General features: G+C 49.1%; 1 protein-coding gene across 1 annotated transcript in view; it reads left to right on the forward strand.

Moving 5' to 3' along the window:
• Positions 1-16,298, forward strand: part of LOC140190119 (catechol O-methyltransferase A-like) — a 31,618-nt gene extending 15,320 nt beyond the window's left edge. The window contains exons 3-5 of the mRNA XM_072246616.1: positions 6,131-6,324; positions 15,013-15,144; positions 16,015-16,298. Coding sequence (XP_072102717.1) covers positions 6,131-6,324; positions 15,013-15,144; positions 16,015-16,194 — 506 coding nt within the window. The 3' untranslated portion in view covers positions 16,195-16,298. The remainder of the gene's footprint in view (positions 1-6,130; positions 6,325-15,012; positions 15,145-16,014) is intronic.
• The last annotated feature ends 9,053 nt before the right edge of the window (positions 16,299-25,351 follow it).

Here is a 25,351-nt window from a genome sequence, read left to right on the forward strand (position 1 = left end):
TAATAGCTGAGAACTTAGATTTTACAAAAGGAACCAGTTAAAAGATGAAAGCCCTTCTGAATATGTTGAAGACCTGCGCAAGCTTTCCCAGTACTGCGACGTTAGAGATAGACTTTGTGATGCATTGAGGGACAAGCTTGTATGTGGCATGCCTAGTCAAAGCACCTAAACAAGGCTACTGTCCGAAAGAGACCTAACCTTAGAACGGGCATTGACCGTTGCAAAATCATTGGAGACTACAGCAAAGGATGCACCAGAACTACAGAAAAAGAGTTTAGAATGTTAAATGCACAAAATATCCCTGATTGATGGAAAAAGCCAAGAATGTTATCGATGTGGCAAATCCTGCCATGATGCAAATGACTGTTGGCTCAAAGCAAAAGTTTGCAGAAAGTGTCACAGACAAGTCACATAGTCTGCAAGTCAGACAAAAAGCACAACCAAAGAGAAAAACCCCACAGAGTGAAAAGTTTCAAACATGGAACTAAACAAATACACCAAGCGACCAATTGTGAAACTGAACCAGCGAACGAAGGGTCAGACAAAGGTCAGCTGTCATGCTCTAAAGCACATAGCAAACCGAGGCAGGTCGCAAAATCATATGTATCATTTCAGATGTGTCTGGTGTAAAACTGAAAACGGAGCTGGATACGGGGACGGCGTTGTTTGTAATTTCTAAGGCTGACTACAACAGACTATTTTCTAAACTGTCGTTAGAAAATACCGCAGTGATGCCACACAGGTGTAAAAGCGTCTTCCAAAGACAGTAAATGTGACATACGGAAGCAAAACACAGCAGTTAGAGCTTTATGTGTTGAAAAGTGATGGGCCAGCACCTTTCAGACGTGAATAATTGAGAAAAATCCAACTAGACTGGCCCACGATCAAAACTCTCAGCGTGGCATCTACAAGCAACGGCAGACAAAATGGTAGCACTAACCAGAGACTGTCACAGCTACTTAATGCTGATGAGAAGGTGTTTTTTTTAGATTAGATCAGATTAGATTCAACTTCATTGTCATTATGCCAAGTACAGATACAAAGCCAATGAGATGCAGTTAGCATCTAACCAGAAATGCAAAGAATAGTGTTATTTACAAAATAACTGTGAATAAAAAGTAAGTGCTACAGCACACAAATATAAAAGTACTGAGACAGTACAATATGGGTGCAATACTGCTTAGCGCTGTGATGAGAGGTTCAGCAGGGTCACAGCCTCAGGGAAGGAGCTCTTCCTGTGCCTGCTGGTGCGGGAGCGGAGGCTCCTGTAGCGCCTACCGGATGGGAGGAGAGTAAAAAGTCCATGGTTAGGGTGAGATGTATCCTTGATAATGCTTTTCACACTGCCCAGGCAGCGTTTATGGTAGATGTTCTCAATGGTGGGCAATTGGGTGCCGATAATCTGCTGGGCAGTTTTCACCATTGGCTGGAGTGCTTTGCAGTCCGATACGGGACAATTGCCATACCACACTGAGATGCAGTTGGTGAGTATGCTCTCAATGGTACAGCGGTAAAAGTCCGTCAGTATCCTGGGACAGAGGTGAGCTTTCTTCAATTGGGTGCCGATAATCCGCTGGGCAGTTTTCACCACACGCTGGAGTTTGAGAAGGGGATTGGTAAACTCAAAGGCACGAAGGCCAGAAATGAACTGGGCGAAGCTGCAACACCAAGATTCGGTAAGGTGTGTCCAGTGCCTTAGGCACTACACCCTAAAGTGGAAGCTGAACTGCAGAGCTTGGAGGCATCTGAAATTCTCTCCAAGGTTGAGTGGAGCAATTGGGCCATGCCCATTGACCCGATGATCAAGAAAGGGAAGGTCAAAACTCTTCGCATACGTGGGGTTTCAAAGTGAACATCAACCTTGTGCTGTGTACTCTGCGGTATCCCCTGCCACAAATAGGAAACATTTTTTCATCTTTGGCGGGTGGGGAGAGGATTTTTCAAAGGTTGACTTGTCACAGGCCTATCTGCAAATGGAGATTGAGGAATCAGGCAGGAAATTTCTCCCAATCAACACTCACAAGGGACTGTTCCAGCATAATCGTCTCGTCTCTGGCAACACATCAGCTCCAACAATTTGGCAAAAAGCAAAGGACCAGTTTCTCCAAGATATCCCAGGACCACAATATTACCTTCGTGACCCTCCAGAACCTTGGGTAAAGTGCTTACCAGGCTGAGTGAGTGTGGTCTGCACAGGAAGAGAGAGAAATGTGAGTGTTTCAAGGATTAAATCTCATATTGTGTACATATCATTGACAAACATGGCTTACGTAAGTCACAAGAGAAGATTGCGGCAGTGCTCCAGTCACTCAAACCGGAAAACGTGTCACAACTCAGGTCATACTTGGGCCTTGTAAAATACTACCACCGGTTTCTCCCAAACATCGCTATAAAGCTGCATCCATTGAACAAACTGTTACAGACAGGAGCAAAGTGGGAAAGATGTGAAAGAGCATTCAAGGAAATGCTGGCAGGGAAGCATTAGCACTGTTTTGTCACACACTATGAAAGACGGATCTGAATGCACGATTCCGTTGAGCATATACTTTATGTGGGCCTTTCTGAAGAACACCTGAATCGACTGCATCCAACAAGTCAGACGCTCACATTGCATCCAATGAACTTGTCTCTCAGTAAGAAAGGATGAGTACTTTCCCAGCGTATATGAGAACTCCGGTTAGGCCACACTCGGAGTACTGTGTCCAGTTCCGGTCGCCTCACTATAGGAAGGATGTGGAAGCATTGGAAAGGGTACAGAGGAGATTTACCAGGATGCTGCCTGGTTTAGAGAGTATGCATTATGATCAGAGATTAAGGGAGCTAGGGCTTTACTCTTTGGAGAGGAGGAGGATGAGAGGAGACGTGATAGAGGTGTACAAGATAATAAGAGGAATAGATAGAGTGGATAGCCAGTGCCTCTTCCCCAGGGCACCACTGCTCAATACAAGGGGACATGGCTTTAAGGTAAGGGGTGAGAAGTTCAAGGGGGATATTAGAGGAAGGTTTTTTACTCAGAGAGTGGTTGGTGCGTGGAATGCACTGCCTGAGTCAGTGGTGGAGGCAGATACACTAGTGAAGTTTAAGAGACTACTAGACAGGTATATGGAGGAATTTAAGGTGGGGGCTTATATGGGAGGCAGGGTTTGAGGGTCGGCACAACATTGTGGGCCGAAGGGCCTGTACTGTGCGGTACTATTCTATGTTCTATGACGAATAAACTCTTCTGGGGCTTCCAGCCGCATACCTGTTATTCGTTACCTCTCAGTGAGGATCAGGCCACTAGCACCAACATGACATCTGCAACAGAGAACGTATCTTTGACAAGACACCTGCCAAACCTGCTATTCGACCCAGGTCCAAAGGCGCTATCCCGAAAGAAACAGAGCGCCACTGAAAAGACTGAATCTTTAGGAGAGTGAAGTTAGTTATAAGACCAAAAGACCATAAGACATAGGAGCAGAATTAGGCCATTCAGCCCATCTAGTTTTTTCTGCCATTCCTTCATGGCTGATCCCGGATCCCACTCAGCCCCATACACCTGCCTTCTCACCATATCCTTTGATGCCCTGACCGATCAGGAAACAATCAACTTCTGCCTTAAATATCCCCACGGACTTGGCCTCCACTGCAGTCTGTGGTAGAGCATTCCACAGATTCACTACTCCCTGGCTAAAAAATTCCTCCTTACCTCTGTTTTAAAATGTTGCCCCTCAATTTTGAGACTGTCTTCTAGCTCTGGATACCCCCACCATAAGAAACATCCTCTCCACAACCACCCTATCTAGTCCTTTCAACTTTCAGTAGGTTTCAATGAGGTTCCCCTGCATTCTTCTAAATTCTAGTACAGGCCCAAAGCTGCCAAACGCTCCTCATATGTTAACCCCTTCATTCCAGGAGTGTTTTTGTGAACCTCCTCTGGACTCTCTCCAATGACAACACATCCCTTCTGAGATATGGGGCCCAAAACTGTTGACAATACTCTGTGTGGCCTGACTATTGTCTTATCTCATTGCTTTTATATTCTATTCCCCTTGAAATAAATGCCAACATTGCATTTGCCTTCTTTACCACAGACTCAACCTGTAAGTTAACCTTCTGGGAGTCTTGCACTCTGATGTTTGAATATTCTCCCCATTTAGGTTATAATCTGCACTATTGTTCTTTTTATCAAAATGCATTATCGTACGTTTCCCAACACAGTATTTCATCTCACAACACGCTGGAGGAACTCAGCAGGTCGGGCAGCATCCGTGGAAAAGATTGGCCTGAAACGTCGACCGATCTTTTCCACGGATGCTGCCCGACCTGCTGAGTTCCTCCAGCGTGTTGTGAGTGTTGCTCTGAGCCCAGCATCTGCAGATTATTTTGTGTTCAGTATTTCATCTGCCACCTTCTTGCCCATTTTTCCAATTTGTCTAAGTCCTGCTGCAATCACATTGCTTTCTCAGCACTATCTGTCTTCATGTCATCTGCAAATTTTGCCTCAAAGCCATCAATTCCATTATCTAAATCATTGACAAACAACATGAAAAGTAGTGGTCCCAATACTGACCCCTGAGGAGCAGCCAACCAGAAAAGTACAGTTGACGTTTTGGGCTGAGTCCTAAAAAGGTTCCTAAGAATGTCCTAGCTGGGGGTGGTAGTGGGGTTAAGCTCCCACTACCTACAAAGTGCTCCCAATGGCGTGTTTCTCTAACAGCCTCTGACAACCAAGTCCAACTCTTGGCCTTCATGTGTGGCTTAGCTACTAGGCCCGGCGGAACTGTTTCTGCTGGCGAGAGAAGGGGCAAAGGCGGACCACTGGCACCTCAAAACCAGTTGCTTCGGACAGGTGGGGCTTGTCAGCCTCGGACGGCTGCCCGCCTAGGAGAAGGAAAACTCTGATTTTAAACCTCCGCTGCCCTGCGGCCATACCCTCCCATGGGAAAGGCTTCGGGAGTAAACCCTGAGGAAGAAATCCGGAGCTGGGGTCCCTAAGGCAGTTTGATGTTGTTTACAACTTCACTCTGGCAACCTCTGCGACAACACTGGTGCCAAGCTGTATCGGCACTTGCTCTTCCCTTGGACTACATCAGTGACGTGGAGAGGGGGAGCCCGCTGCACGGGGAACAGCCGGTTCTTCAAATCTTCCTGCCCAGGCTTGCGCCCTGGAGAGGAGACAGTCCGCTGCAGGCGCAAACCCATGATCCCCTGGGATTGATGGCTGCCCACTAAGCAGAAAAGGCTCCTTTTATTCCGACTCGCTGCCTCCTGGCTGTCAGCCATTCCTCTGTCCATGCCAGTATCTCTCCTGTATCACCATAGGATTTTATCTTGTTAAGCAGCCTCATGTGTGGCACCTTATCAAATGCCTTCTGAAAATCCAAGTAAATGACTCCACTGCCTCTCCTTTGTCCACCCTGCTTGTTACTTCCTCGAAGAACTCTAACAGATTTGTCAGGCAAGATTTCCCTACACAGAAACCATGCTGACTTTGACTTATTTTATCATTAGTCTCCAAGTACCTCGAAACCTCATCCTTAATAATGGACTCCAACACTTCCGACTGAACTTAGGCTAACTGGTCTGTAATTTCCTTTCTTTTGCTTTCCTCCCTTCACCATTCTGTGTTCCTCTCTCACCTTATCTCCTAACCTACACATCACCTCTCTGTGGCGCTCCTCCCCTTCCCTTTCTTCCATGGTCTTCTGGCCTCCCTATCAGATTCCCCCTTCTCCAGCCCCTTATCACTTTCACCAATTCACTTAGCAGATCTTCACCCCTCCCCCTGTCCCGGTACACCTATCACCTGCCAATTTGTTCCTCTTCCTCCCCTCCCCCTGCCTTCTTACTCTGACTTTTTTCCAGTCCTGATGAAAGGTCTCAGCCCAAAATATTGACTGTTTACTCCTTTCCATAGATGCTGCCTGGCCTGCTGAGTTCCTCCGGTATTTTGCGTGTGTGGCTTGGATTTCCAGCGTCTGCTGATTTCCTCTTGTTTGAGAATTGTCTGGACACGAGACAGAGAGAGGCTGGGCATGAGCGAGATGTTCAGTGGTGGGGCCAAAAGAGAGAAGGGAGCAGAATTAGGCCATTCAGTCCATCAAGTTCTTACTTTTCAACTCATGGTTTCATCACGATTCCTTTGCAGGCTCGATTCTGGATCAGGTTGTAATGGAGGCGAACCCAAGCATAGCGCTGGAGCTGGGCACCTACTGTGGCTACTCCACAGTCCGCATTGCCAGGCTGCTGAAGCCCGGGGCGCGACTCTACACCATCGAGTTCAACCCTGACACAGCCCGGGTGGCAAAACGGATCATTGCCCACGCCGGTGTGGGCGAGCAGGTGAGACAAAGGGCCGCGAGGCTCTTCAGCAGACTCAAATCCGTATATATTAACAACCCACACGCCCAAGGGTGTGCTGGGGGCAGCCTGCAAGCGTTGCCACACATTCTGGTGCCAACATCACATGCCCAGTGTGCTCGGCAGAACGCGGATCACAATGTGACCGAGCAACAGGAACAGAACAGGCCCCGTTCCTCTCTCCCTCTAAAGCCCCACTTCCACCTCACTGGCCTTCGAACGCGGAACGGGGTCTTAGGGCACCATGGTGGTGTGCTGGTCATCTCAGGATGCCAGGGTCTGGATTTCAATCCCGGTGCCCTCTGTAAGGAGTTAGTACGTTCTCCCTGTCGGATACCTGGGCTTCCGGTTTCCTCCTACAGTCCAAAGTTAGTAGGTTAATCGACCATTGTCAATTGTCCCGTTATTAAGGTAGCATTAACACTAGGGGTTGCTGGGTAGCATGGCTCGAAAGGCTGGAAGGCCTCTTCCGTGCTCCATCTCTGAACAAAACAAATATTCTCCAGCCAGTTCAAAGTTCAAAGTGCATTTATTGTTAAAGTATGTACACTATATCCAACCCAGAGATTTGTCTCCTTAAAGGCAAAACAAAGAAACACAAAATAACTCATTTAACAAAAGACAGTCAAACACCCAATGTGCAGACAGAAAAAAAACGAATCATGCAAGCAATTAAAGCATCCACAAAGCAAGTCTGCCCACGGACCCTTTGTTTAACGCGATGCACAACTGTTCAGTCACTCTGATCCCCCCTTTTCCCTGTCCCTAAACACTATTCTGACCCCTAACTCCCCTTGCTGCCCCCAAAGCTACCCCTAGCAAACTAAAAAAACAACTACATAGATCTGAGCTGCAACCTTGAAGTTCAAAGGTCAAAGTGTATTTATTATCCAAGTAGGTATACATTATACAACTCTTATATATGTCTCCTTACAGACAGCCACAAACCCAACTGAAGCCATTAAAAGAAGATACTCAAACACCAATGTGCAGGAAATAAAACCCAGATTGCCCAAACAATGAAAGCCCCCAGATACCATTCGGAACGGAAGTCCACAGCCACGAAGCCGGTCATCACTGCAGCCGGCCCACGGGCCTGTTCATTACAGATCACAGCCTCAGTTCAGCACAGTGACCAGCAAATCTCGAGGATCGGCGAGCTGAACCGGCCCCAACACTCTTGACATTTTCAATCTGGCCCGGCACTTAAACTGCCCAAAGGTGGGTCATCTTTGCTCTCAGACCTGGGCCCAGACTCTGCCGCCTCGACCGTGCCACATCAAATGGCTTCCAAATCTGCTCCAGGAAAGGCCAAACATTGGCTCAGTCTCCAGTCCCGGGCCTGGGCCTCGCCACCTCAATTAAACCCCTACCCGCCATGCCACAACCATCCTGCACTTCGAGACCACAGTTCATACTACAAAACTGCCAGGTCATGCAGGTTCAGCTCTGACAGGCTATTGGTTGCACTGATTGCTTCTGAGAAAAGGTGTGATCAATACAGTAATTCATGGTTTTATTTGCTACCAACAAGTCATCGCTGCTCTTCACCAGCGCCATCTTAAACTTCGATGGAGACCGTAGCTTGACATCATCGTAAAGCCACCTCAATTTAAAGCAGGGGTTCCAGGGAGAAGGGGTTTATCTAGTTAGAGATAGGGTGTGCGACAGGCCCTTGCAGGCCGCCGAGCCGCGTCACCCGGCAACCCGCCCAAGTCAGCATTACGTCCAGACCCACAAACCAATGTGTGGGAGGAAACCGGAGAAAACCAGGCAAGAAAGTACCAACTTTCCTACAGACGGTACCAGAACGGAACTCCAATCTCCGACGCTCCGAGCTGTGATTGCCTTGTGATGACTGATATGCTACCATGGTCCCATGTTTGGTCGCAGGGAGCGGTGCAGGAGGAGGAGGAGGCAGGAGGCAGCGGAGGTCAGAGTCGCAGAATTGAGGTGCAGCGATGGGACGAGTGGAACAAAGAAAACACAGAAGCCAGGTCAGATGTCAGGGCCGCAGGAGGTGACAGAGACTGGGAGGGGGATAGGGGGATGGAGGGGGTGACAGAGACTGGGAGGGGGATAGGGGCCACGGGGGGGGGTGACAGACACTGGGAGGGGGACAGGGACTGGAGGGTCTGACAGAGACTGGGAGGAAGATAGGGGGATGAAAGGGGTGACAGAGACTGGGAGGGGGATAGGGGCCACAGGTGGGGGGGACAGACACTGGGAGGGGGATAGGGACTGGAGGGTCTGACAGAGACTGGGAGGGGAATAGGGGGATGGAAGGGGTAACAGGGTTGGGAGGGGGATAGGGGCCACAGGGGGGTGACAAAGACTGAGAGGGGGATAGGAGCTGGAGGGCTGACAGAGATGGGAAGGGGTGTAAAGACCAGAAGGGGTTTCAGAAATATGGAGGGGTTTAGGGGCTTGAGGGGGTAACAGAGACAGGGAGGGGTGTTTCCCTAGAGGCAATTACAGAGATGGGAGGTATCTAGGGTTTGGTGGGGGGTCACAGAGAAAGGGAGGGGTGTAGAGATTGGGGATCAGAAAATAGGAGAGTCGTGGGGAAGGAGGGGGTCACAGGGACGGGAAGGATTATAGTGGAGGGAGGGTGTCAGAAACAGGGAGCGTTGTAGGAGAGGGTGTGGGTCACAGAGATGGGGAGCATTGTAGGGGGCGTAGTGGGTCTCAGAGACAGGGACTGTTGTCAGGGAGGGAGGGTGTCAGAGACAGGGAGCGTTGTAGGAGAGGGTGTGGGTCACAGAGATGGGGAGGGAAGGGGTCACAGAGATGTGTGATGTGGGGGAGGGAGGGGATCACAGAGATGGGGAGGGTTGTAGGGGAGTAAGGGGGTTACAGAGATTGGATGGGTGTAGGGGAAGGGAGGGGATTCACAGAGATGGGGAGGGTTGTAGGGGAAGGATGGGGTTACAGAGACGGGGAGGGTTGTAGGTGAGTACCTCACAGAGATGGGGGGGGTCACAGAGATATGGAGGGGTATAGAAGAGGGAGTGGGTCACAGAGACGGGAAGGGTGTCAGGGCTGGAGCAGGTCACAGTAATGGGGTGCGGTGTAGGGGAGGGAGAGGGGTGTCACAGGGACAGGGAGGGGGTCACAAAGATATGAAGGAGTCTAGGGGTGGTAGGTGCTACAAAGATGGGGAGGGGTGTAGGAGTTTACTAGGATATAGAGGGCTGTACAGGGTACGGAGTTGCGGAGGTCTGTAGGAGTTGAAGGAAGATCGGAAGAGGTGTAAAGGCTGAACAGAGTTACAGGGAGGGGTATATGGGCTGGAGGGGGTTGTGGATAGGAAGAAGGCATTTTGTGACAAGGGTGACGTTGATTTTACCAGGCAGTTCTCATTAGATCTTTAGCACACGAGGGCAGCTTTGTTAAGCTTGTAAGGGATTCCATTCAGACCTGGCACCGACGAGGACCTTGCCTTTTTGATGACTTCACTTAGCCTGGTGGGGGAGGTGACACTCAGGACGGTTGGAGGGGCAGGACGTGGAACATTCCCAGGTGATCCAAGGAAAGTCTTCCTTGCTGGATCACTGTACTCCCCCCTGAGGTACTGCTCCAGTTCCTCTTTGGAGGCTTCCAGCTTCCTGCTCTTTTTATCCTTCAACAGCTGTTGGATGTATTTGAAGGGATTCTTGAAGAAGCTGGCCCTGTCTCTCTCTCTCCTTCTTTCTCCTGTGCTTACTAATGTGCTCTGCCCTTCACAGTCTGGCCAACTGCTGCTTCACTTTGCTCCACAACAGCTTCAAGCCCACCTTCTCCTCCTGTACTGCTTTCTTCCAGTTCTTCCACCTCCGCACCATCTGCTCTGTGTCCTTCTCCCTGCTTCCCTTGCCTTTTGGAGCAGCGACTTGCTTGATGCCAACTTCACCAAATCTATCGCTACATGCCTCATAGAGGAAGCCTCCAAGTGAGTTAAGCTTGTCTCCCTCTTGGTCACGTGGGTCGTGCTTTGGGATCGCGCTGAGGTCCATGTCCAGCCTCTGCTTTGTTCACCTTCAGCCGCTTCGACCTTGTGGCTCCTTTCCGATTTCTTCCCCTTAGCTTTGCGGAGTGGCTCCGCAGGGGTGGGGGGGTGGGGGGTGATGTCACACGCGGGGGGGGGGGTGTTACTGTCCATTGTTAGGCCTTCTTCCCAATGGGATCTGCAACTTAGTAACTGCAGAGGAGGTGTTGCAGACAATCAAAGACTCAAAGTATGTATATTTATTATTGAAGTATGTATACAGAATACAAGTCTGAAATTCATCCTGTGGCAGGCAGCCACAAAGCAAAGAAACACCAGGGAACCCGTTCCTAAAAAGAGCATCAATCACCCAATACACAAAAAAAAAGAGCAAATTGTGCAAACAGCAAAGAGTGAGCGAGCAACACACAGAGTATCAGACATCAGACCAGGGGTATTCGGTTCAGCTCTGCTAGCCGACTACGGGCCGCAGAGCCAGTCTTCGCCGGAGTACGCCACTCCTCACTGATCAGGCTGATCAAACTGCTCTAAAACAGCTTAATTCTGCCCCTGTATGGAATGGTCTGACATTGTGGGCCAAAGGGCCCGTTCCTGAACTGTACCGTTCTTTTCCTTTTGACATGTGCCTGCGTGCGTGCAAGTCTGTGTGTGTGCGTCTGCGCGTCCGTCCGTGCGCCTGTGATGATGTCTTTTTCATGCCTTTACAAGGCGCGGAGCGGGGGAGAGAGAGACTGTGTGGCGCGCCGCTCCTCACACAGACATTTTCGCCGTATTTTTCCCTTTTATTTTTACGAGGTCGAGTTGCGATCTCGACACTCAACCTGGAACGGATGGAAAGCGTACTCGGGAGCGGACCCAACGAGTTTCGAAGCCGGGAACCTCCGCTCCCGGGTCCGGCGCCAATGTCATTGCGCCACCAGCCGGCCCAGTGCTGTACTGTTCTATGTCCTAAGGACAAGCTGGACCAGGATAACTCAGGGGCTTTGGCTATACTATTTTATTCTCTCTTTCTGACTGTATGTTTTTCTGAAATCGTAACCATCTGTGCTTTTTGTGCTATGTGCAGCGTGTTCTGTGCTGTGTGCTATTGGTCGTGTCTTTTCCACCTTGGCTCCAGAGGACTGTTGTTTTGTTTGGCTATATTCATGTACTGGCTGGTAGGATGGTGATATGTGTCTCTACTAAAGGACTTGTGAGACTTTTCCTGTCACTAGCCTGCAGGCCCCCTTATCTGGGTCACACGAAGCCATGGGAGCAGCTGGTGGATGGTCATATGGGCAGCCGGTGCACATCACGTCCTGGTTATGCGACCACTGATACCAGGCAGACAAGCTCTGAAAAGCATTGATAATGGCTGGGGACACCCCTCTTGTAAAGCTACTGGCAACCCACCCTGTAGAAGAATTTGGCAAGGACAATCATGGTCATGGCAAGACCATGATCGCCCACTTTATATGGCTTGACACCTAATGAACAAATAAGCCATGTGCTGTGTGCCGTTGGTACTGTGCTTTGCACCTTGGCCCCAGAGAAACACTGTTTCGTTTCGCTATATTAATGTACAGTAATGATAATTAAACCTGAACTTGGATAAAAAGTACCAAGCTGACTCTATCCTTTTGGTACAGGAGAGTTGATTGAGTGGTTTGTTTGATAGATAAATAGAAAGATAGATAGATACTTTATTGATCCCAAAGGAAATTACAGTGTCACATTAGCATTACAAGTGAACAGATATACAAATATTAGAAGACAAGGAATAAAAAAAGTAAGTTACCTTAAAAATAAGATGTACAAGATTTACAAGTCAAAGAATACAAGATTTAGATTTCCAAGTTCATACTGATAAGATGGCAGTGCAATAATTACCATAATATTATATAGTAATAGGTGCACATTCACACTGTCCAGGTAAGAAGTGATGGTAGTGTTGAACAGGGTGTGGTAAACAGAGCTCAAATAAACAGAGATTAATAACAGTCTAACGGGAGGGGTGGAGGTCATCACTTTCCCAGCTATCGGTTGACTCATTATGGAGCTTAATGGCCAAGGGTAAGAATGACTTCATGTAGCACTCTTTGGAGCAGTGCGGTTGTCTCAGTCTATTACTAAAACTGCTCCTCTGTTCAGCCAAGCTGGCATGCAGAGGGTGAGAAATATTGTCCAGGATTTTCCATAGGGGTCTTTGTTTTACACAGCCTCCAGTGTGTCCAGTTTGACTCCTATAACAGTTCTTTCTAATCAGTTTATTGAGCTTGTTGGCATCACCCATGTTGATGCCATTGCCCTAACACACCATCCCATAGAAGATTGTACTGGCAACCACGGTCTGGTAGACATGTGAAGGAGAGACCTGCGTTCTCCAAAGGACCTCAGTCTCCCAAGGAAGTGAAGTCTCCTCTTGTACACAGTCTCTATGTTGGTGCTCCACTCAAGTCTGTCATCCAGGTTTTTGAATTAAATTGTCTTTATTTCTTACATCCTTCACATACACAAAGAGTAAAAATCTTTATGTTACGTCTCCATCTAAATGTGCAATGTGCAATCATAGTAATTTATAATAAATAGAACAGTTTATGTAATATAGAGTACACTCAAATCAGCGTGAATTCCTCAGACTGATGGCCTGGTGGAAGAAGCTGTCTCAGAGCCTGTTGGTCCTGGCTTTCATGCTGCGGTACCATTTCCCAGATGGCAGCAGCTGGAATAGATTGTGCACCCCCATGTACTAGTAAGTCCTCAACCGCATCCACGTTCTCACCATCAATAGTAAGAGGGAGCAGTGCAGGCTTAAGTCTGATTTATACTTGTGCGTACGAGCTTACGCCGTAGCCTACTTGTGCGTTGGTGTGTCTGCAATTCACCGCCAAATCGCTAGTTGGCGGTGGGGTTTCTATGCCACTGTGTTGAGTTTCTTCGTGTTGAAATTCAACACGAAGAAACTCAAGCTTCAAACAATGGCGACTGAAACTGAAGGAGGGTGAATTTTCTGTGCTTGTCCGGCCACTGAGAGACATGGATGAGGAAATGCATTTCAAATATTTTCGGATGTCGGCGGGTAGATTTGACGATTTGGTTCATCGTCTCCAACCATTTATTTCACATCAGTGTACGCACAGTATACTCAGAGACTGGCGATCACCATTCGAGTTTTAGCTTCAGGTGGAAGTCAACAGGCTGTAGCAGCTACAAACTGGCGTCAAGCACAGGGTCCTCCATAATTTCGGAGGTCTGTAAAGCTTTATGGAAAGCATTGCAGCCAGAATTCCTCCCTGCCCTTCAGTCACCCAATGGGAAGCTATTGCAGCGTAGGAGGGAATGCGATGCTACCAAGCGGACCAATCACAGTTGTTCGGTCTGCGTCGCCATGACGCATAGTTACGGCGTAGGGTTGGCGTAGAGTACAGTGTAGGGTATGTGGCTACGCTGTACCTGCAGCGTACATTTGACGCACAAATATAAATCAGCCTTAATCTTCCTAAAGTCCATCACCGTCTCCTTTGTCTGACTGATGTTGAGCTGCAGATGATTCAGCTTGCTCCATTCGACAAAGTCCATAAGACAGAGGAGCAGAATTAGACCATTTGGCCCATCAGGTCTGCTCCGCCATTCAATCATGGCTGATGGTTTTTTTCCCGGCCTTCTCCTCATAACCTTTGATTGCATGTCCAATCAAGAACCTATCAATCTTAGCCTTAAATACACCCAATGACCTGGTCTCCACAGCTGCCCGTGGCAACAAATTCCACAAATTCACCATCCTCTGGGTAAAGAACTTTCTCCATATCTCTGTTTTGAATGGGCGCCCCTCTACCCTGAGGCTGTGCCCTCTTGTCCTAGACTCCCCCACCATGGGAAACATCCTTTCCTCATCTACTCAGCCTTGGCCTTTCAACTTTCTAAAGGTTTCAATGAGATCCTCCCTCATCTTTCTAAATTCCAGTGAGTACAGACCCAGGGCTGTCAAGCGTTCCTTGTATGATAACCCTTTCATTCCTGGAATCATCCTTGTGAACCTCCTCTGAACTCTCTCCAATGCCAGCACATCTTTTCTTAGATGAGGAGCCCAAAACTGTCCACAATACTCAAGGTGAGGCCGCACCAGAGCCTTATAAAGCCTCAGCATCTCATCCCTGCTCTTGTATTCTAGACCTCTTGAAATGAATGCTAACATTGCATTTGCCTTCCTCACCATCAACTCAACCTGCGTTAACCCTTAGGGTGTTCTGCACAAGGATTCCCAAGTCCCTTTGCGTCTCAGATTTTTGGATTTTCTCCCTGTTTAGAAAATAGTCTGCACATTTATTTCTATGACCAAAGTGCATGACCGTGCATTTTCCAAAGTTATATTTCCTTTGTCTCTTTCTTGCCCATTTTCCTAAGTCCTAAACCAGGGCCCTGTATTCATCCTCCTGTCCTCCTTTCATACACCCTACTATTGTTGAGTCATCAGAGAATTTCTGCAGATGACATGGCTCAATGTTGTATCTAAAGTCCGAGGTATACAGGGTAAGCAGGAAGGGAGCTTGTGCGGCCCCAAATCTGCTTATAGCCATGTCTGACACACAGCTCTGAAGCTGCACAAACTGTGGTCTGCCTGTCAGGTAGTCCATTATCCAGGATACAATGGACATTTGGGATGTTAATGTTTCCAGCCCATGAATTCCCTGACTGTGTTACAGGTGCAGCTTCTCGTTGGTTCATCCTGGGACTTGATTCCACAGCTCAGAGAAAAGTTTGCAGTGAAGAAGCTGGACTTTGTCTTTCTGGACCATTGGAAGGAGAGCTATACCCAGGATACCAAACTCTTGGAGGTAACTAGCTGCACTTCCCTGCCAGAGCGAGGTTTCCAATGAGGAGGAGCTTGTGGTGCTTGTGGTAGTTTGAGGAGGTTAGTGATCCCTCTCAGTGATGGGGCTCTGGGGGATTTATTGGTGGACAGAGAAGAGGAAGAACTTCCTGTGTGGGCAGTACTGGGGAATGTATCTGTGGAAGGCGGGCATGGGGGTACTGAGGTGACCCAATCAATGTCATCAATTAAATCTCTGTTTCCATTTCCTGCCACTCACTCAACCCAGCCAGCTCACCTAGGTGCGAAGGAAAGTAAATGCAATGTTAGCATTAATTTTGAGAAATCTGGAATATAAAAGCAAGGATATAATGCTAATGGTTTTCTGATGCATTGGTCAGATCACACTTTGAGTACTGTGAGCCATTTTTGGGCTCCTATTGGAGAGGACATTCATCAGAATAATCCTGGCCTTGAGAGAGTTAACATACGAGGAGTATTCGATGACTTTGGCTCTACTTGCTGGAGTTTAGGAGAATGAGGAGGGATCTCATTGAAACCTACCAAACATTGAAAGGCCTAGATAGAGTAAATATAGAAAAGATGTTTTCTATAGTGGGGGAGTCTAGGACCAGAGGGCACAGCCTCAGAATACAAGGACATCCCCTTAGGACAGAGATGAGGAGGGATTTCTTTAGCCAGGGTTTGGTGAATCTGTGGAATTTCTTGCGGAGGTAAATTTAAAGCAGAGGTTGATAGATTCTTGATTAGTAAGGACATCAAAGGAGACGGGGTTGAGAGGGAAAATAATTCAGCTATAATCGAACAACAGAGCAGGCTCAATGGCCTAACCTTTCCCTTATGTCTAATGATCTTGTGGTCTTATCACCTGCAGGACTGTGACCTGCTTCGAAAGGGAACAATCCTCCTGGCTGACAATGTTATCTGCCCAGGGGCGCCAGAGTACCTCGAGTATATTCGCCATAACTCGCGCTACCAGAGCAAGTTCTATTCTTCCCACTTAGAGTATTCTCAAGTTGAAGATGGTTTGGAGAAGTCCATTTTCCTCGGTTGACGGAGGCACAGCTATTTTATCAAACCCATTCTATAAACATCTTCCAAATAATTCCATGTTAAAAACAATTTCTTCCAGTAGTTTAATTAATTATTTGTTCTAACAGTGCAAATTTTGTCTTGTGTATTCTTTGTGGGAAACAAATGAGCCATAAGGTCTGGCATTCCAATCACTGAACAGTGCATGGGGGGGGGCAGTACTGAGGGAGTGTCACACTGGGAGGGAGAGTCCTGAGGGAGTGTCACACTGGGAGGGAGAGTCCTGAGGGAGAGTCACACTGGGAGGGGCAGAACTGAAGGAGTGTCACATTCTGGGAGGGGTAGTACTGAGGGAGGGTCACACTTTGGGAGGGGCAGTACTGAGGGAGAGTCAACTGGGAGGGGCAGCACTGAAGGAGTGTCACACTCTGGGAGGGGCAGTACTGAGGGAGAGTCACACTGGGAGGGGCAGCACTGAAGGAGGGTCACACTGTGGGAGGAGCAGTACTGAGGGAGAGTCACATTTTGGGAGGGGCAGTTGTGAGGTGAGTCATACTGGGGGGGCAGTACTGAGGGAGGGTGGTACTGAAGGAGGGTGCTCACACTGTGGAAGGGGCAGTTGTGAGGTGAGTCACACTCAGGGGCAGTTGTGAGGTGAGTCATACTGGGGGGGGCAGTACTGTGGGAGGGGCAGTTGTGAGGTGAGTCACACTGGGAGGGGCAGTTGTGAGGTGAGTCACACTCTGGGAGGGGCAGTTGTGAGGTGAGTCACACTGGGAGGGGCAGTTGTGAGGTGAGTCACACTCTGGGAGGGGCAGTACTGAGGGAGGGTGCTCACACTGTGGGAGCTCTCTCTCCTGAGGTTGAACATTTGCTGCAAAATCGCAAAGAACTGTTTTGGAGACTTTGGGAATGTGGAATATCGCCTCGGCAGCGGACTGGAACAGTTTCCTTGTCCGGAAGAATTTGTTTCGGTGAAGCCCACAGAAAATGCTGGAGGAACAGTCGACGTTTTGGGCCGAAACCCTTCGGCAGGACTAGAGGAAAAAAGCTGAGGAGTGGATTTGAAAACTGGGGGAGAGAAACACTAGGCGATAGGTGAAACTTGGGGAGGGATGAAGCAAAGAGCTGGGAGATTGATTGTGAAAGAGACAGGATGCCATGGAAGAAAGAAGGGGAGGGGAGGAGGGGCACCAGAGGGAGGCGATGGGTGGGCAAGAAGATAATATGAGAGAGGGACGAGGGGTTGGGGAATGTTGAAGGCCGGGGGGTGGGTGGGTGCAGGATTTACTGGAAGTTTCAGAAATCGATGTTCATACCATCAGGTTGGAGGCTACCCAAACGGAATATTAGGTGTTGTTCCTCCAACCCCAGTGTGGCCTTATCGTGTTGAAGTTTTCCAGTCCGTGCCTCTTTGTGCTGAGCACTGAGTGTCACCGGCAGATTGCCAAACTTCGAGCGTGACTTTGCCGGCAGCGGGGACGGATTTAACAGCGGAAGCCCCCTCCCGTTCGGAGTGCCTAGCCCAGGGCGACCGGGTGAAGAGGACCCTGGAGCAGCGGACCGGCTGGGGAAAAGTTTTCACCTCTTCGCGACCGCTGCGCAGACCGTGGCGCTGAGATTTGTTTGGACGCGACGCGGGCTCCCATGCCTATCCACATCAAAGTTGCTGGTGAACGCAGCAGGCCAGGCAGCATCTGTAGGAAGAGGTACAGTCGACGTTTCGGGCCGAGACCCTTCGTCAGGACTAACTGAAGGAAGAGTGAGTAAGAGATTTGAAAGTGGGAGGGGGAGGGGGAGATCCAAAATGATGGGAGAAGACAGGAGGGGGAGGGATGGAGCCAAGAGATGGACAGGTGATAGACAAAAGTGATACGAGAGGATCATGGGATGGGTGGGATGGGAGGTCCGGGGAGAGAGACAAGGGGGGGGGAACCCAGAGGATGGACAAGGGGTATAGTCAGAGGGACAGAGGGAGAAAAAGGAGAGTGAGAGAAAGAATGTGTGTATATATATATAAATAACGGATGGGGTACGATGGGGAGGTGGGGCATTAGCGGAAGTTAGAGAAGTCAATGTTCATGCCATCAGGTTGGAGGCTACCCAGACGGAATATAAGGTGTTGTTCCTCCAATCTGAGTGTGGCTTCATCCTTACAGTAGAGGAGGCCGTGGATAGACATATCAGAACGGGAATGGGATGTGGAATTAAAATGTGTGGCCACTGGGAGATCCTGCTTTCTCTGGCGGACAGAGCGTAGATGTTCAGCAAAGCGGTCTCCCAGTCTGCGTCGGGTCTCGCCAATATATAGAAGGCCACATCGGGAGCACCGGACGCAGTATATCACCCCAGTCGACTCACAGGTGAAGTGTTGCCTCACCTGGAAGGACTGTTTGGGGCCCTGAATGGTGGTAAAGGAGGAAGTGTAAGGGCATGTGTAGCACTTGTTCCGCTTACACGGATAAGTGCCAGGAGGGAGATCACTGGGGAGGGATGTGGGTGACGAATGGACAAGGGAGTCGCGTAGGGAACAATCCCTGCGGAAAGCAGAGAGAGGGAGGGGAGGGAAAGATGTGCTTAGTGGTGGGATCCCGTTGGAGGTGGCGGAAGTTACGAAGAATAATATGTTGGACCCGGAGGCTGGTGGGGTGGTAGGTGAGGACCAGAGGAACCCTATTCGTAGTGGGGTGACGGGAGAATGGAGTGAGAGCAGATGTACGTGAAATGGGGGAGATGTTTTTGAACGCAGAGTTGATGGTGGAGGAAGGGAAGCCCCTTTCTTTAAAAAAGGAGGACATCTCCCTCGTCCTGGAATAAAAAGCCTCATCCTGAGAGCAGATGCGGCGGAGACGGACGAATTGCGAGAAGGGGATGGCATTTTTGCAAGGGACAGGGTGAGAAGAGGAATAGTCCAGATAGCTGTGAGAGTCAGTAGGCTTATAGTAGACATCAGTAGATAAGCTGTCTCCAGAAATAGAGACAGAAAGATCTAGAAAGGGGAGGGAGGTGTCGGAAATGGACCAGGTAAACTTGAGGGCAGGGTGAAAGTTGGAGGCAAAGTTAATGAAGTCAGCGAGCTCAGCATGCGTGCAGGAAGCAGCGCCAATGCAGTCGTCGATGTAGCAAAGGAAAAGTGGGGGACAGATACCAGAATAGGCTTGGAACATAGATTGTTCCACAAAGCCAACAAAAAGACAGGAATAGCTAGGACCCATACGGGTGCCCATAGGTACACCTTTAGTTTGGAGGAAGTGGGGGGAGCCAAAGGAGAAATTATTAAGAGTAAGGACTAATTCTACTAGACAGAGCAGAGTGGTGGTAGAGGGGAACTGATTAGGTCTGGAATCCAAAAAGTATCGGAGAGCTTTGAGACCTTCCTGATGGGGGATGGAAGTATATAGGGACTAGACATCCATGGTGAAAATAAAGTGGTGGGGGCCAGGGAACTTAAAATCATGGAAAAGTTTAAGAGCGTGAGAAGTGTCAGGAACATAGGTAGGAAGGGATTGAACAAGGGGGGATAAAACCGTGTCTATGCAGAAACGAGTTCGGTGGGGCAGGAGCAAGCTGAGACAATAGGTCTGCCAGGACAGGCAGGTTTGTGGATCTTGGGTAGGAGGTAGAAACGGGAAGTGCGAGGTGTGGGAACTATAAGGTTGGTAGCAGTAGGTGGGAGATCCCCTGAACGGATAAAGTCGGTGACGATGTGGGAGACAATGGGCTGGTGTTCCTTAGTAGGGTCACGATCGACGGGTAAATAAGAGGAGGTATCTGCGAGTTGTCGCTGTGCCTCGGCAAGGTAGAGGTCAGTACGCCAGACTACAATAGTACCCCGCTTATCGGCGGGTTTAATAATAAGGGTAGGATTAGTGCGGAGGGAGTGGAGAGCAGAGCATTCCGAGGGAGTGAGGTTGGAATGGGAACAAGGTGCGGTGAAGTCGAGACGGTTGATGTCCCGTCGGCAGTTAGCAATAAAGAGATCCAGAGCAGGCAGAAGACCAGAGTGGGGTGTCCATGAAGAGGAGGAGGGTTGAAGACGGGAGAAGGGGTCATCGGTGGGGGTGGAAGAGTCTTTGCCGAAGAAGTAGGCTTGGAGACGGAGACGGCAGAAGAAGAGTTCCGCATCATGGCGAACGCGGAACTCACTGAGGTGTGGGCGAAGGCACTGCTTCCTGCACGCATGCTGAGCTCGTTGACTTCATTAACTTTGCCTCCAACTTTCATCCTGCCCTCAAGTTTACCTGGTCCATTTCCGACACCTTCCTCCCCTTTCTAGATCTTTCTGTCTCTATTTCTGGAGACAGCTTATCTACTGATGTCTACTATAAGCCTACTGACTCTCACAGCTATCTGGACCATTCCTCTTCACACCCTGTCTCTTGCAAAAATACCATCCCCTTCTCGCAATTCCTCTGTCTCCGCCGCATCTGCTCTCAGGATGAGGGAGATGTCCTCCTTTTTTAAAGAAAGAGGCTTCCCTTCCTCCATCATCAACTCTGCTCTCAAACACATCTCCCCCATTTCATACACATCTGCTCTCACTCCATCCTCCTGTCACCCAACTAGGAATAGGGTTCCCCTGGTCCTCACCTACCATCCCACCAGCCTCCGGGTCCAACATATTATTCTCCGTAACTTCTGCCACCTCCAGTGGGATCCCACCACTAAGTACATCTTTCCCTCCTGCCCCCCGCTTTCTGCAGGGATTGCTCCCTACACGACTCCCTTGTCCATTCGTCCCCCCCATCCCTCCCCACTGATCTCCCTCCTGGCACTTATCCGTGTAAGCGGAACAAGTGCTACACATGCCCTTACACTTCCTCCCTCACCACCATTCAGGGCCCCAGACAGTCCTTCCAGGTGAGGCGACACTTTACCTGTGAGTCAGCTGGGGTGATATACTGCGTCCGGTGCTCCCGATGCAGCCTTCTATATATTGGCGAGACCCGACGCAGACCGAGAGATCGTTTAGCTGAACACCTACACTCTGTCCGCCAGAGAAAGCAGGATCTCCCAGTGGCCACACATTTTAATTCCACATCCTATTCCCATTCTGATATGTCTATCCACGGCCTCCTCTACTGTAAAGATGAAGCCACACTCATATTGGAGGAACAACACCTTATATTCCGTCTGGGTAGCCTCCAACCTGATGGCATGAACATCGACTTCTCTAACTTCCGCTAATGCCCCACCTCCCCCTCGTACCCCATCCGTTATTTATTTTTATACACACATTCTTTTTCTCTCTCCTTTTTCTCCCTCTGTCCCTCTCACTATACTCCTTGCCCATCCTCTGGGTTCCCCCCCTCCCCCTTTTCCTTCTCTCTGGGCCTCCTGTCCCATGATCAACTCGTATCCCTTTTGCCAATCACCTGTCCAGCTCTTGGCTCCATCCCTCCCCCTCCTGTCTTCTCCTATCATTTTGGATCTCCCCCTCCCCCTCCCACTTTCAAATCTCTTACTATCTCTTCCTTCAGTTAGTCCTGACGAAGGGTCTCGGCTCGAAACATTGGCTGTACCTCTTCCTACAGATACGGCCTGGCCTGCTGCGTTCACCAGCAACTTTGATATGTGTTGCTATAAAAATTAGTGAGGGTTTTAGGGGACAGGCCAAATTTCTTTAGTTTTCTCAGGAAGTAAAGGCGCTGGTGGGCCTTCTTGGCAGTGGACTCTGCTTGGTTGGTCCAAGTCAGGTCATTTGTGATGTTGACCCCGAGGAACTTAGAGCTTTTGACCTGTTCCACTTGCGCACCACCGATGTAAATTGGGTCGTGCGGTCCGCTACTCCTGCTGAAGTCAACAACCAATTCCTTCGTCTTGCTGACGTTGAAGGATAGGTTATCGTCTTCGCACCATGCCACCAGGTTCTTAATTTCCTCCCTGTACTCAAACTCATCATTACCCGAGATACGGCCTACAATTGTGGCGTCATCAGCAAACTTATATATTGAGTTTGATGGAAACTTGGCTACACAATCATGGGTGTACAGTGAGTACAGCAGGGGGCTGAGTACACAGCCTTGTGGGGCACCGGTGCTCAGAGTGATTGTAGAGGAGAGCTTGTCCCCTGTCTGTGAGGAAGTTGAAGATCCAGCTGCAGATCTGAGTGCTAAGGCCCAGGTTCCGGAGCTTAGGAATCAGTTTATTTGGAATGATGGTATTAAAGGCAGAGCTGTAGCCAATGAAAAGGAGCCTTACGTATGCATCTTTATTCTCCAGGTGTTCTAAGGAGGAATGTAGGGCCAGAGAGCTGGCATCTGCCATTGACCTGTTGCTCCGGTAGGCAAATTGCAAAGCGTCGAGGTTGACCGGTAGGCTGTGGTTGATGTGTGCCATAACCAATCGCTCAAAGCACTTCATAGCAATTGATGTGTAAGCCGGGAGGAGGAGTACGGCCTGATGGTCTGATTTTCTGAAGTGTGGTCGTGGGACGGAACGGTAGGCATCCTTGACTGCTATGTGGCAGTGGTCAAGTATATTCGGGCCTCTAGTGGGGCCGGAGACATGTCGGTATAACTTTGGCAGCACCTTTCTAAGGTTGGCTTGGTTAAAGTCCCCGGGTGTAATGAGCAAAGCCTCCGGATACCTGGTCTCAAGTTCACTGATGTTGGCACACAGTATGTTCAATTGCCAAGGGGGATTTCTCGCAGGTCAGCAGCGGTTATTTATAAAGGGAGCTTCGAAAGCATTTGTCCATTGTACGTGGTCTATCAGCGGCGATAACCGGAGCAGCAATCGTCAGTTGGAGAGCAGGGAAGGTTCAGGCATAAAAGGGAGACACTGCCTAGTGGAGCGGTCATCGACGGAGTGATCTGAGGCAGAGTGGTAGGGCTTTGGCTCATTCGAGCTTCAGCGATGACAGGTCGAGGCGAGGTAGGTTACCTGTGAGGAATAGAAACAGGACGTCTGTCCCTCCCGGATGACCACATCTGTGCCAGGTGCGTCAAGCTGCAGCTTCTCAGGGACTGGGTTAGGGAACTGGAGCTGTAGCTCGATGAACTTCGTCTGGTCAGGGAAAGTGAGAAGGTGATAGAGTGGAACTATAGGCAAGTGGTCACACCGGGGACTCGGGAGATAGATAATTGAGCACCAGTCAGGAGAGGGAAGGGCAAGAGTCAGATACTAGAGAGTACCCCTGTGGCTGTCCCCCTCAACAATAAATACTCCTGTTTGAGTACTGTTGGTGGGGAATGGCCTACCTGTGGGAAGCAACAGTGGCCATGCCTCTGGCACAGTCCTGACGAAGGGTCTCGGCCTGAAACGCCGACTGTACCTCTTCCTAGAGATGCTGCCCGGCCTGCTGTGTTCACCAGCAACTTTGATGTGTGTTGCTTGAATTTCCAGCATCTGCAGAATTCCTGTTGTTTGCCTCTGGCACAGAGTCTGCCCCTGTGGCTCAGAAGGGTAGGGAAAGGAAGAGGATGGCAGCAGTAATAGGGGACTCTATAGTTAGGGAGTCAGACAGGCGATTTTGTGGATGCAGGAAAGAAACCCGGATGGTAGTTTGCCTCTCAGGTGCCAGGGTCCAGGATGTTTCTGATCGTGTCCACAAAATCCTGAAATGGGAAGGTGAACATCCAGAGGTCGTGGTACATATTGGTACCAATGACAAAGGTAGGAAAAGGGAAGGAGGTCCTGAAAACAGACTACAGGGAGTTAGGAAGGAAGTTGAGAAGCAGGACCTCAAAGGTAGTAATCTTGGGATTACTGCCTGTGCAACGTGACAGTGAGTATAGGATTAGAGTGAGGTGGAGGATAAATGCATGGCTGAGGGATTGGAACAGGGGGCAGGGGATTCAGATTTCTGGATCATTGGGACCTCTTTTGGGACAGGCATGACGTGCACAAAAAGGTGGGGTTGCACTTGAATATGAGGAGGACCAATATACTGGCAGGGAGGTTTGCTAAGGGTATTGGGGAGAGTTTAAACTGGAATTGCTGGAGGGTGGGAACCGAACTGAACAGGTGGAGAAAGATGGAGAAAGAAAACTCGGAGACAGTGTGTGAGGGAGGATAGGCAGGTGATAGAGAAGGGATACGCTCAGGCCGATGGTTTGAGATGTGTCTATTTTAACGCAAGAAGCATCATGAACAAAACAGATGAGCTTAGAGCATGGATCAGTACTTGGAACTATGATGTTGTGGCCATTATAGAGACTTGGATGGCTCAGGGGCAGGAATGGTTACTCAGAGTGCCAGGCTTTAGATGTTTCAGAAAGGACAGGGAGGGAGGCAAAAGAGGTGGGGGCGTGGCACTGCTGATCAGAGATAGTGTCATGGCTGTAGAAAAGGAGGAAGTCATGGAGGGATTGTCTACAGAGTCTCTGTGGGTGGAGGTTAGAAACAGGAAGGGGTTAATAACACTACTGGTTTTTTTTTATAGACACCCAATAGTAACAGGGACATCAAGGAGCAGATAGGGAAACAGATTTTGGAAATGTGTAATAATAACTAGGTTGTCATGGTGGGAGATTTTAATTTCCCAAATGTCAACTGGCATCTCCCTAGAGCAAGGGGTTTAGATGGGGTGGAGTTTGTTAGGTGTGTTCAGGAAGGTTTCCTGACACAATATGTAGATAAGCCTACAAGAGGAGAGGGTGTACTTGATCTGGTATTGGGAAATGAACCTGGTCAGGTGTCAGGTCTCTCAGTGGGAGAGCATTTTGGAGATAGTGACCACAATTCTACCTCCTTTACCATAGCATTGGAGAGAGATAGGAGCAGACAAGTTAGAAAAGCATTTCATTGGAGTAAGGGGAAATATGAAGCTATCAGGCAGGAACTTGGAAGCATAAATTGGAAACAGATGCTCTCAGGGAATGTACGGCAGAAATCTGGCAAACGTTCAGGGGATATTTGCATGGTGTTCTACGTAGGTACGTTCCAATGAGACAGGGAAAGGATGGTAGGGTACAGGAACTGTGGTGTACAAAGGCTGCTGAAAATCTAGTCAAGAAGAGAAGAAAGCTTACGAAAGGTTCAAAAAACTAGGTAATGATAGAGATCTAGAAGATTATAAGGCTAGCAGGAAGGAGCTTAAGAATGAAATTAAGAGAGCCAAAAAGGGCCATAAGAAGACCTTGACGAGCAGGATTAAGGAAAACCCCAAGGCATTCTACAAGTATGTGAAGAGCAAGAGGATAAGACGTGAGAGAATAGGACCAATCAAATGTGAC

This window comes from Mobula birostris, chromosome 29 (assembly GCF_030028105.1).
Source record: "Mobula birostris isolate sMobBir1 chromosome 29, sMobBir1.hap1, whole genome shotgun sequence".
In the NCBI taxonomy this organism is placed as follows: Eukaryota; Metazoa; Chordata; class Chondrichthyes; order Myliobatiformes; family Myliobatidae; genus Mobula; species Mobula birostris.